General features: G+C 31.5%; 1 protein-coding gene across 2 annotated transcripts in view; it reads left to right on the forward strand.

The window, feature by feature from the left end:
- Positions 1–13,457, forward strand: part of STAM2 (signal transducing adaptor molecule 2) — a 42,391-nt gene that overhangs the window by 12,708 nt on the left and 16,226 nt on the right. For both annotated transcript variants that reach the window (XM_012544722.3, XM_012544721.3), the window contains exons 2-8: positions 2,601–2,685; positions 7,072–7,147; positions 7,265–7,363; positions 8,465–8,611; positions 9,586–9,655; positions 11,019–11,208; positions 12,927–13,021. In XM_012544722.3, the coding sequence (XP_012400176.1) occupies positions 2,601–2,685; positions 7,072–7,147; positions 7,265–7,363; positions 8,465–8,611; positions 9,586–9,655; positions 11,019–11,208; positions 12,927–13,021 (762 nt within the window). The remainder of the gene's footprint in view (positions 1–2,600; positions 2,686–7,071; positions 7,148–7,264; positions 7,364–8,464; positions 8,612–9,585; positions 9,656–11,018; positions 11,209–12,926; positions 13,022–13,457) is intronic.

A 13,457-nucleotide genomic window follows, 5' to 3' on the forward strand; every position in this document is an offset into this window, starting at 1 on the left:
GTCATGCATTTACTATGTCATAGATTTTGAACTAGAGGAAAACTTGGAGATCATAGCCTCCAATGTCCTCATTCTAAATCTTAGTTGTCAATCATATACCAAGCACATGGAAGAGACTGGCTTTCATTCTAAAATCATGGATAATGACACATTCTAAGATCTTTGGGTATATAAGAATGGGTTATGTTCAAGGAGGTTGCTGTCAGCAGGTTACTCTAAGGCATTTTTTTTTTAAAGTTTAAAGCAGCAAATAGAGTCCTTTTCATTTTTAAATGTGTTAGAAAAATCAGGTAAATTGAGCACTCTATTCCCCCAGCCTTCTAGCTAATTCAATTTGTATAGTTCTAATTTCAGAATTCTATTTGAATCATAATATCTTTGAGCCATAAGATATATTAAATATAAAAATAAATATATAACAAATACATGTAGTTAAAATTAATAAACAGACATATTACATATAATAATTTTGTGAATTTTTTTTACAAAAAGGATTATTAAGTATAAAAGCCTAGCTGTGTGAATTTATATATATAGATATACACATGTGTATTAGAATGCATCTTAAGATCTGTGGTTAAAGTGGTCTAGGTACTTCTGTCACTATCGGAGATTGCAACATCCTAGCAAGTTCTTGAGATCCTGTGGTCAAAAAGAGTCATCCTTTGATGAATAGTTAAGTTTTTCATAACTTAGTTAGGCTAGCCTTTAGATAATAGATATATCAGATTTTTTTTTTTAAAAGGCAATAACAAACTTAATCACTAAGAAAATCAAGTAATTGAATCATATTATAAAAACTCTTACCAAAACAATCTTTTTAGTCATGGTGAAACATTAGTGACATAATATTCAAAGATTAAGAGCAACAACATTTATAGCATTTTAAGCAGTTTTAGTGGAGATGGAATTTTAAAATTAGTTTTTGTTAATTTTTAAAGCTAGAGTTTGTTATCCTAGAAAGAGGAAGGAATTTTATTTGGAACCATGTTAGACCAACTCCAGATTTCATTGTGAATTATGATGTAAGATAATTTGTTTCAAAGGCTGTTAAAAATTCATTTTGAAATCCAATCAGAGAAAGCTATAGAAAATACCTAACATAGTCTGTTCTCAGAATTGGTTTTCTTTACAGTTGATAGAATATATTTTTACCAGTGTTTTAACAGATGGTTTCAGATTCTTATTAAATCTGTATTTAAAAATATAATGGGTTTTGGAGGGAGCTTTTTTGTGTCTCCTGGATATTGACAGAGTGTTTCTTTATAATGTTTTAATTTTTAAAAGTGTCTCACTGCTTGTTCAAGGTTTTCTATATTCAATAATAAAAAGGTAGTAAGGAAATGTTATGATTTACATCTACCAAACTCCTGGAAATTTAAAGTTTAAGCCCTCAGGAGGTCTCTAAATACTGTCTCCCTCGGTGCATGTGAGACCAGATAATAGGAGATGTATGTGGTAAATGGCCCTATCACCAGGCAATTTGACATGCTCTAAAATAATTTCTTAATTATAATATTTAAATTTTCTCGAGTTTAAAATGGGCAATAGCTGCTCAGTTAACTAACACATGAGCTTTCCTTTTGGTAAGCCTTTGTAAAGTCTTCAGATTTTATAGAATCAATTTGGGTTTTTTTGAGTAATTATTCTGATGTTTGTGGATAGTCAAACATTTATTCCAGATATATTGTGCAAATCAATGTTCTTTAATTTTTTCCCCCAAAATTGTGAATTATGAGTAACGTTTGCTGTAATATATATTTACCTGTATTAATCCTCTGGGCTAATGGCATTCATTAAATTATGGTATTATTCAGTACACACAACCTACATTATTTATCTAGAAGCTTCAAAGGTATCATTCTATGATATTATCAAAATAGCTGAACCTAGTCTTTAAGCAAAGTAAACTGTATATATAGAATCCTTAAAACTTTTCAAAGATAGTCTTTAAATCAGATTAACACATTTAGGGATCTGGTATATTTTTCTTATTCCATATTCACTTAGAGTATCATAGTTTTTAGTGATGAAGGGTAGCTATAAATTGTTACTTGCTTTTTTACAAATAGACTGCTTTTTTCTCATCTTTTATCATATATTGTAATTATCTTCATTTTGCTTTATTTGATACAAAAATTAGTGCTGCTGATATAATTTTTGTATTTATCATGTATTAATACTTAGAAAAAGCAGTGTATTTTTTGTGTGTGTGTGTGATGTTGAAATTTTGTGAAAACTATAGTAGTAATACTATATCCTTTCATGCTTTAGAACCTTGGTTATTTTCTAAGGTTCTCTCCCCTCCTCCCCTACTCACCCTTACTAATGTTTGGTAGGAAGTGTTTGATAGGATTGTGTGTATTATGTTACATGTATAGTTTCAATTTATTCAGATTAACAGTATTGTACTTTATCTTTCTGTATTTCTAATAGTGTTTTGACATTTAAAATTAGGATGAATAGAAATTAGTCAATATTAATGGAATTTCTCAATGCTGTTTTTGTCTTTAAATGGGTGAGAAATAGGACTTTTCTTAAACTGTTGCTTCTTTATATATACTTTGGTGTTCTATAAAGTGTTTTCTCTTTTCTTGCAGAAAAAGCTACAAATGAATATAACACCAGTGAAGACTGGGGACTTATTATGGATATATGTGATAAAGTTGGGAGTACTCCTAATGGGTAAGATGATTGGTCATAATTGGGTATGTCTGAATCTTTTCCTTTTGGTGTCTAGTATATCTCTTGCAACCTGTTACAAATAAATGTAAGAAAAAGAGAGCTTACTGGAGGCTGGGAAATGAGAGACAGCAGAGACAAAAATAAAGTGCTGACAGGGATGAGGTGCTTTGTTTGGAGCTTAGAGCAAGTGGGAAAAAGCTGAATCTGCAGGTTTAATCCTTTAGCTATGCTTTTGAAGGGTGAAGGAAACTTGGAGTCAATTAAAAATTCATTATCTAAATATGGAACAATCTTGAAAGATATAACTCATTATTTGGGGAATGTCTACTTAAGCTAGGCATTACTGTTAGCCTTCCAACAGATTAATTAGATTATAGCAAGTAAATTTTAGACATGATGTCACTGACCAGTCACTGAGTAGATCATACTCACTACTTGAATAAAGTTTTGGTTATACATGATTTTCCATCTCAAAATCAACTGTTCTGGGGGAGAGAAAAAACAACTACCAGATAATGTTTTCATCTTAAATTCCTTATGTTTCTCTGTTTTGACTAGATCTCATCATCTACCCACAAGTGTTCTACTTCCTTGATCAAAAACTGACAGTTCTCTCTGACTAAAACTTCCTCTTTCTATGCCTCAGCTCTCCTTATTCGTTTTTTGTTTTTTGTTTTTTTTCCCTTTCAGTTTTAGAAAGAAATTTGTTAGGACATTTAATAGGGAGAGAGCTGGAAAGAAGATATAATTTCCTCTAGGAGACTTTGTGAGGTTTCATTACATACAGTTCAAACAAAGACTTAAGGGCATTTGCCTTGTGAGCAGTAGGGAGAAGGGTGATTTGAGATCTATGTCAACACATAAATCAGTTTTCTTTGGGTGGACCCAAAACAAGCACTGGATGAGATCAAAATATTCCTTACAACCCTCTGGCTTTCTTTGGAGTATCTTTAAAGTCAGCCTGATCTCTGTAGTCAGCTTTGGGGTTAAATTTTTTTCTATCCATTTAAAGTGCTAGATTCAGTGATGGTAATAAAGAAATAATGTTTTTTCCACAATTGGGCTTAAATTCCAATATTCTTATACTAGTGAAAACAATTACAAAAGTAAAAAGTTACGATTTCAAAGAGAGTTTATTAAAATAATCTGACTTTCTTCCTCCTTACTATATATATTTTTTAGAGCTGATAGAATTCCTCTGAGTAGGAACAGTGACTGAACTAATGACAATGTTTCATAGTCAACCGAGTTAGTCTGAGTCTCAGCGATTGTGAGTTAGAGGACTTAAACTTAGGAAACGAGTACCTTATGGCCATAAGCATGTTTCTTTTAGTGTCATAAAAAGTTGAAGAGTTAAGCAGCCATATTTTTATATGTCCTTTAAGGAGACAAACCTCATTGGACAGACTACAGGTAAATGAAAGTTACATATTAAACTACATTTAGAAGGTTCACCAAGGACTGTGAGGGGAGATTTACATATCACCAAACTAACCAAGAAACCTAGGGTTGGGGAGATCTTCTCTTACACATCTAGGAGAAATTAAATTATTTTGGGAAGTTCATACTTTCCTTTGGCTTCAATCTGAGGAATGTTAAATAGTTAACATTTTCCAGAAATTGAGTTTTGGTCAGGTGAGAGCACACCTTCTTTACCCTTATCATGACTGTGTTACTCCTGTTCTCATTTCACTTTCCCCTTTCTTTCCCAGTCTCTATCAAGTTCAACTTTACATTTTCTTCTACTCTCAAATCCTTCATTGCCGTATTCTTTTGCCACTTATTACTATCCAAACCTTTGCCCTAGATTAATCCTCTCCTTATTCCTTCCACTTTTACTTTTATGAACATGCTGTTGAAAGGAGGTAGAGGTAGTCACACAACTTTTCTGACTAGATCCACCATAAATTATTTAACTTCAACGAAGCCTTCCTTGCAGCAAGACAATCCTTTTATTCAAGCCTAATTAACTCTACTCACTTCCCAAGGTAGTATTCCTTAACGTTATTTTTTTCACCTCAAGTTTCCTATTTCTTACTCTTTCCTGCTCTCTCAGCTATGGTATTTGTCTTTTTTACTGAGAAAATTGAAGCCATTAACATTGAATTTCTTCTTCCTTTGAATTAATCTCAAAACCTTTTGACATTATTCCTCACTCTCTCCTCTTCTCTAGTCTTTGATAAAGAAGTGGCTGTTTTCCATCTTCATGAACCAATAATGTCATCTTCTCCCCTTTTGTCTCTAACAGATTGCCCCTCAGTCACCTTTCATTTCTTTCTCTGATCTTGAAATTCCTATTGTCTTTCTCATCTTCAGCTTTTCTCAGTCAGCTGGTTTGTTCCCTATACTCATCTCCCCTATCCTTAAAAAACTTTATTATATCCTGCTTTCCCCTTCAGTAAGATATGGTCCCTTTCTCAGTCATACTCCAAGAAAAAACTGCTTGTAATCATTTCTTTTCCTCTTGTTCTCCAGAATCCTACAGTTTAACTCCTGATTTCATAACTCAACTGCAACTGTTTTTACCAAAGTTCTCATGATCCTAGATGGCATTTCCACATTCTTTTCTCAGTCTTCATCCTTCTCGATTTCTCTACTGCTTGTGACACTATTAGTCATCTGTCTTTGAGGTTTCTTCCTTCAAGGTTTTTTTTTTTTTTTGACATTGCTTTTTCCTTTTTAATTTAATTTTTTGTCTTGTGAATCATACTGTATCTCCTTTTTAATTTTTTGTCTCGTGAATCATGCTGTATCTCCTAAATATGGGTGTTCTCCAAGACTCAATTTTGAGTGCTTTCTCTCTTTTTTTCTTTTGGTAAGCTCATCAACATGTGTGAATTTAATTTATCACCTCTACGTAGGTGACTTTACATGTGTATATTCAGCTTTATTCTCTTTCCTGAGTTCTACTCCCATGGCACCAATTACATAACCTATTGGACATTTCGACCTATATACTCTGGTGACTTCACAAATGTATCATATTCAAAACAGAACTCATTATCTTTTCCTCCCAAATATCTTGGTCTTTCAGATGTCTCTTTTTCTAGTAAGGACATCATCAGACTTATAAGACCCAGTTTTCAAACCCTGGCATTCCTTTTAATTTTTTTACTTCTAACCCATATATCCAATAAATTCCTGACTCTTCCTGTTTCTGTCTTTATTACATCTCTCGTATCTGACCCTTTGCTCATACAGCTACTATCTTAAATCTGGTGCTTATCAGCTTTTACCTAAAATATTGCAGTGGCACTCCTAGAAAGTAGCCTTTCTAACTCCAATCTCTCCATTTTTAAGTCCAATCTTAGTCTCTCTCCACTTTAGTATACTCTGCCAAAGTGATTTTTCTTAAGTGTATGACAGAATGGGTTATTCCCTAATCAGTAGTTTTATTGATTAGGAATTTTAGAGTCTTTGCACTCTAACCTCAATCCATCTTTCCAACCTCATTATATATTATTCCCTTTCCAGTACTCTGTAGTTGAGCCAAATTGACATGCCTCACATGTGGCACTTTATCTCTTGTCCTTGGGCCTTATACTTCCCAACCTCCATACCTTTAGTGAGATTTCCCTTAACTTCTATTTCATATAGAATTCTTCTTATGCTTCAAATCTCAGTTCAAACACTACCTTCTACCAAAATGTTTCCCTATCCCTCCAGTTGGTTGTACAGTGAATAGAGTGCTGGGCCTGGGGTCAAGAAGACCTGAGTTCAAATTTGGCCTCTGCCATTTACTAGCTGTGTGACCCTGAGCAAATCACTTAACCTTTGCCTCAGTTTCCTTATCTGTAAAATGGGCATCATAATAGCACTTACATCCCAAGGTTGTTGTTAGACTCAAATGAGCTAATAATTAAATATTATTTATAATTCAATAATTATAAAGTATTTATTTAATGCAGTTTTTGGCACATAGTAAGTGCTGTATAAATTTTAGCTATTTGCATTACATAGTTTGTACATGTGTGTATTAGATATACATATTACATATAACATGTATAGTAGATTGTAAAGTCCTTGAGAGAAAATAGTGTCAGGTAATGTAGTAAGAACCAAATGTCTGTTGATTAATTTGTTGTCTAGCTCTGTCAAAGATAATGGTTCTTCAGCATAGGAATGGGTATCCTGGATCATGCTTACAATTATCAATATTAATAGCCAAACTTTTTTCAGTATTACTGACATAAGAAAGATTAAATAAAGAATTAACATACGAGGTGCTTCATTTATAAGCTAGTAATTAACTAAAATTGTTTTTAAGCTTGAGTTAAATTCATAATTCTGTTTGAACTGATAGGATTATGGGAAAAGATATGCACATATGTATACTAGTGTATTTTTACAGAAATACTGAATTTAAATTGATTAAATTTTCTCTAGAGCAAGAGACTGTCTGAAAGCCATAATGAAAAGGGTAAATCATAAAGTTCCTCATGTCGCTCTTCAAGCACTGACTGTAAGTTAAAATTGATCATTATTTAATGTTTATATTAAGAGTATATTTCTTTAAATTTTAGAAATTAAAATTTTAATTTTAAAATTATATTTTGAAAATTATATTTCTTTTTAACAGCTTCTTGGAGCCTGTGTATCAAATTGTGGAAAGATATTTCATTTAGAAGTGTGTTCTCGTGATTTTGCAACTGAAGTACGTGGAGTGATAAAAAATAAGGTAATTTTTGAACAAACAGGATTTTTAAGATCAACCCTTTCCTTCCCCAAAATATTTAAATGCCATAATTTCTGCACATTTGGTAAATACCATTATTGAGATGATTTTCCTGTGACATGGAGATTCAGCTCTTTAACATTTAGGTATCATCATGAATTATTTTGCTGAGAAATTTAATATCTGTGTCAAAGACTTTGTCTCACAATTTATTTGCATCAGAAAACTCTTTTAATAGTTCAGTTTAGCAAACATTAATTAAGCATCTACTATTTGCAAAACACTGGCTAGATATACTGATTACAAAGACAAAAAACTTCACAGTCCCTGTTCTGAAGAAAGTCATTGTATAATTGGAAGATGAAGCAGATGCAACATATACATGAATGAATATGGTAAAATGTGATGAGGTGAAAGGAAAGCATAAACAAAGCTCTAATAGCATTTGCCAAAGGGAGAGATCACTTTCATCTTGTGGTATCAGGAAATGCTTTGAAGAGGAAAGATTAATAAATTGGTAAAAAATGAAGAGGAAATGTATTTTCAAGACAAATTCTTGTCTGGTAAGATATGAAGAAGTCTTGCACATATATGCCAACCTGGAAATACCAGTAAGAGAGTCCTTGTTTTAATATTACCTCTCCCAATCTAATGGTGCAGAGAAATTGTTCCATGATTATTTTTGACAAATGCCAAAAAATTTCCACTCTAGTTAGTGTGACACAGTCTAGCAGTATATATCTTAAGTATTTTTCTTGGGAATATGAATTTAAATGCAATTACTCATTGAGTTACTTAAAAGATATATATTTCTTGTGATGAAACTTCAGAATCCATGTAATTTTGGAAGACACCATAGCTCTTCTTTTGACTTAATTGATATTTATCAATGCTACCTCAGAGAGACTCTGGACTTAGTCACATTTAATATAAAAGATGAGTTTTAAATGGCTACATGTGGTATGCAGTCTCGTTTATATATGTGTGTGTGCATTTATACATGTATACATACAAATATATATGATCCATTGTCATTTGTAATTTAAGTACACATTTAGAAGACTACACAAGTCTTTTTTTCTTTGTTCTCCTATCATATAAAAGGCTCACCCAAAAGTATGTGAAAAGCTGAAATCTCTAATGGTGGAGTGGTCAGAAGAATTCCAGAAAGATCCACAGTTTAGCCTGATATCTGCAACTATTAAATCCATGAAAGAAGAAGGAATTACTTTTCCTTCAACAGGATTACAGGTAAATCCAAAATTTACTAATGATTTGTAGAATCTGATGTAAAAGCATAAAAACTTTTTAGAAAAATTGGGGAAAAATTTTTTTTTAAACAAAAACACCTTCCCTCCAAGCCATTATTAAGGAATGCCTGTTATGTGCCAAGTACTACATATAATAGAAAGAATTAGGTAACCCCTACCTTTATGAAGTTTATGATCTAATTGACAGGATATAGATATATGAAAGATAACTAATAATATAAATCATTATAAATCAATATATTAGTAAATGATGAATTAGTTCCATAGATAATTGAGTTCTCAGAGGTATCAAAATTATATGGGTGGTCATGAAATCTAAGCTATGACAATTTTTGTTTATGGAGTATATCTGTAGATCTCGGAATTTAAAAGGTTGATAAACTGGAAGCTTGGGCAGATAGATGACACCTGAGTTCAAAGGTACTCTTAGCCATTTACTAAGTATGTGACTCTGGGTAGCTCACTTAATCCTACTTGCCTCAGTTTCCTCATCTGTAAAATGAACCAGAGAAGAAAATAACAAAGCACTCCAGCATTTTTGCCAGAAAATCCCAAATGGCATTATAAAGAGTATAACATGACTGAAAATTATCAATTATGCTTTAAAATTATATGGTCAAATATATAAAATGTATAGGACTGCTTTCCATCTGGGGGAGGGGGTGGAAGGAGGGAGGAGAAAAGTCGGAACAGAAGTGAGTGCAAGGGATAATGTTGTAAAAAATTACCCAGGCATGGGCTTATTTTTTAATTAAATTAAAATTAATTTAAATTTTAATTGTTTAAATAATTAATTACTCAATTATTTTAAAAAATTATATGGTCAAGAACTTCATTTGTATTGGAAAAATGATTATGAATGGTAGATCTGAAAAAAAATCAATATATGCAAATAATTTATGTATCTATAATTTTCATTTTAAAAGTAACTTTATTTTGCTCTTGTCTTTATAGACACTTTCAAATGCTGCTAAGAATGGTACATCATCCAACAAAAGCAAAGAAGATGAAGATATAGCTAAAGGTAAATTTAAAAATGTGATTGTTTATTAAAATTATTGTATTTACTGTTTTTAAATGCCTGTTCAGGTATTTTCTTTAGAGACAGCATGAGTTAGTCAGGAAGAGCTGGGTTCAAATCCTACCTCAGACACATGATAGCTTTGTTACCCTGAGCAAGTGACTTCACTAAACCTAAGTTTTCTTATCTGTAAAAAGAAAGAATTGGACTTAGTGTCTTCTAAGATCCTCCTCAGGTCTACAAATCTATAAAATGGTAATTATTATAAAGCTGCATATGGACTAAAAAGCAAAAAGAACTCTGAAATTGCAAAAAGAAATGACTTGGATAAAAAATTAGCTCTAACTTATATGAACTGATGTTAAGTGAAATGAGCAGAATCAGGAGATCATTGTACATGACAACAACAAGATTATATGATGATCAGTTCTGATGGACATGGCCCTCTTCAACAATGAGATCAATTCCAATGATCTTGTGATGAAGAGAGCCATCTACACCCAGAGAGAGGACTGGGAATTGAGTGTGAACCACAACATAGTATATTCACTTTGTTTGCTTGCACTTTATTTTCTTTCTCAATTTTTTCCCCCCTGTTTGATTTGATTTTTCTTGTGCAGCAAGGTAATTGTATAAATATATATGCATATATTGGATTTAACATATTTTTTTTTACCATGTTTAACATATATTGGACTACTTGCCATTTAGGGGAAGTAGTGGGGGAAGAGGGGAATTGGAGCACAAGGTTTTGCAAGGGTTAATGTTGAAAAATTATCTATGCATTTGTTTTTAAAATAAAAAGCTTTAATTTAAAAAAAAAGTGAGAATGGAAAAAAAAATAAAAAGGAAAAAATTAGTTTTGTTATACTCATCAACAATGTTGAATTTCATTACTTGGTGCAGTACCTTCAAATGACTTTTATATTCCAGTATACATTTTATGTTAACACCATCTTCCTGATTTCAGTACCACCAACACTTTATTTCTGATAAAAGTGGAGTACAATCTTTACTACATGAATTGTTCATAGATTTGTATTGTATGGAAAATTGTCCAGACTCTCAGTAACAAAATCCATGTTGTATTTTTAAAGATCTGGACCTCACTTGTTACAATACAAGCTGATAATCATCAGAAAGTTTATTTTCAAAGGAATTTTCTAGCAATTCTTCTGTGTGAACATTAGCATTATGCTAATGCTCACATTAGCATGAAGTTTAACTAAACCCACCATTACAGCGTGACTCCTGTTGAATATTAAAAAGTACGTGAAACCATTTAGTTTTTATTTTTAGACTTCTATTGCAAATTAATTAGAGAATGTTAATTATTGGTTTTTATTTTAAAATTTTCCAAACTTAGCTATTGAATTATCTTTGCAAGAACAGAAGCAACAGCACACAGAAACGAAATCCTTATATCCATCTGCAGAAATTCAGTTGAATAATCATAAGATTTCCAAAAAAGTCAGAGCCTTGTATGATTTTGAAGCAGTTGAGGACAATGAACTCACCTTTAAAAGTGGTGAAATTATTATTGTCTTGGATGACAGGTATGTTTTAAAACCTTTTTGTTTGTGAATTCTTTGGAAATTTTTGTAAGACAGGAAACTTAGTTTTTCAGTTTTCTGCATTTTGAGGTAACCTTTTTAACAAGTTCAAATTGTCTTTCAGTTACCATATAGGGGTAAGAATGAATTTTTAAGTTTCTCCTTTAAAAACATTCTTCTTAAACCTTGTTAGTTGTGAGTAAAAAAAAAAAAAAATAATGTAAATATGAAGTATTTGTGGCATAAGCATAAAGATATTTATTGGTCCATCTTTGTCTACAGTGGGAATTATCATCCAAAATTACTTGACAGAAAACTTCAGAAAGGAAGTTTAGATAGAATTTGAATTTCTCTGTTGATTAATTTTGCTTTTTGATGACTAATTTTAGTAGTAACAAGATTTTGTCACATGACATTAAATAGTGAAAATAAGTTACATTTTTACTAATTATTAGCTGAGTTGGTTAATTAGCTGGATAGATTTTTAAATGCGTAGATATAAAAATCTATAATGGGTTAAGTATTTAATATCTAGAGTTTATGTTAGACACTGGCTGATATAATTATTAAATCTTGCTTCAAGGCAGAACACTGAATTTGGAGTCAGATCTAGGTTTTGCTAGTTAACTATCAGTGTGACCTTGTGCAAGGTACTTTGCCTTGTCCCTTCTGACCCTCAAATTTTTTATGTCAAATGAAGGAGATGTAGTCCGTGACCTGTAACTTTCCTTCTACCCCAAAATATATCATCCTATGAGTAAGCACACACTCATAATAACTATAAGGGAAAACATGGGTTATTACTGTTAAGAGAAATATAAATTAAGTGATGTTGGGACTCTAAAATCTGCACAGTAATATTTGGGGTAAGTAGCAGGGAAAATTAGTGAAAGACAGTTCTTGATGTACTTTTAAGAATGGGTTGAATTTTGGCAGAATAAAAAAAAGCACATTAGAGACAGGAAATAGGGAGTAGGCTAGTTTGATTAAATGGGAAAGATCTATATAGGTTAGGTGAATGGAGAGACAAGATTGGAAGGTGTCCTAGGGGTTTGAAGGCTCTAAATACCACAGTAAGGAATTTAGATTTGATTTGTTGTTAGTAGCTTTGATAACATTAAGTGAGCTGTTCTTGAATTTAAAGTTTTCCTTCATAATTCTACTTTTTAATCGCTTGTTTTATATTCTCTTATCTAGCTTAGAAGGTTATACCAAATAAATACTGTATTTTGACATCCATGATTATTGTTTTCAGCTGAATCTTGAAAATAAAAATTGAATAACTTCTTGTCTGCCTGACTATTCTGAAAAAAATAACACTTAAATGCTGCTTAACTCATATTAATTTCAAAAATCAGTAAGACTAGAAAAAAAGGGCAAAAAACATAGGACAGAGTTATAGAATGTGGAATATTATATAGGGGTAGTATATATATATATTTTTTAATTTGGATTTTGTTCAGATTTTCCTGTTTTAAAGGAGGATCCATTTGGGGGAAGGAGTAGTATTTTAATGATTTTGTTTGGCAAAATCCTCTTTCAATACATCAAAAGTTGATGCATCTTTAACAGTGTCCATTAAATTTAATAACATAGTATGTGAACCAGTATTCCCAATAGATTTTTTATACCAATATTATTTCAGTTCTATTTAATATTACTATGAATAAAGTTAGGATAAGCATTAGTAACGTGGTTTATTTTTACTTTCTTATCTTCAGTGATGCCAATTGGTGGAAAGGAGAAAATCATAGGGGAGTAGGACTTTTTCCATCAAATTTTGTATCACCTAATTTAAGCATAGAGTCTGAAATAGGTAAGTTAAATATTATTTAAAAATTAGACTCAATGTTTTTATTTATATTATAATTGTACACTATAGTTTTGATTATGAAGTAAATATTTGAGATCTTTAAAATCTTACATTTCAGACATTAAACTTTGATGTAATTATTATCCGGGAATTGCTACTCTCCTAGCTCATTTTTAACAATAGTGTCTTTAAAATAATTCTTAAAAGTAAAGTTTAGTTTGAAAATTGGGCTTATACTATGTGGATCATCCATTTAAATAAGTTGGTCATGGAAAGTTCTAATTATCTGAGGCAAGTTAATTTATTTTAAAAAATAAAACAATTGTTAATTTTATTTATTTATTTCTTACTCCTCTGTGGTTGAGAAGAAGAAAGAGAGGTTGGTAAACTTAGGGTATTTGTATTAGATGGGACAATATTGTAGATGAAACTAAAACAG

Source organism: Sarcophilus harrisii, chromosome 3, assembly GCF_902635505.1.
Source record: "Sarcophilus harrisii chromosome 3, mSarHar1.11, whole genome shotgun sequence".
NCBI classification, from domain to species: domain Eukaryota; kingdom Metazoa; phylum Chordata; class Mammalia; order Dasyuromorphia; family Dasyuridae; genus Sarcophilus; species Sarcophilus harrisii.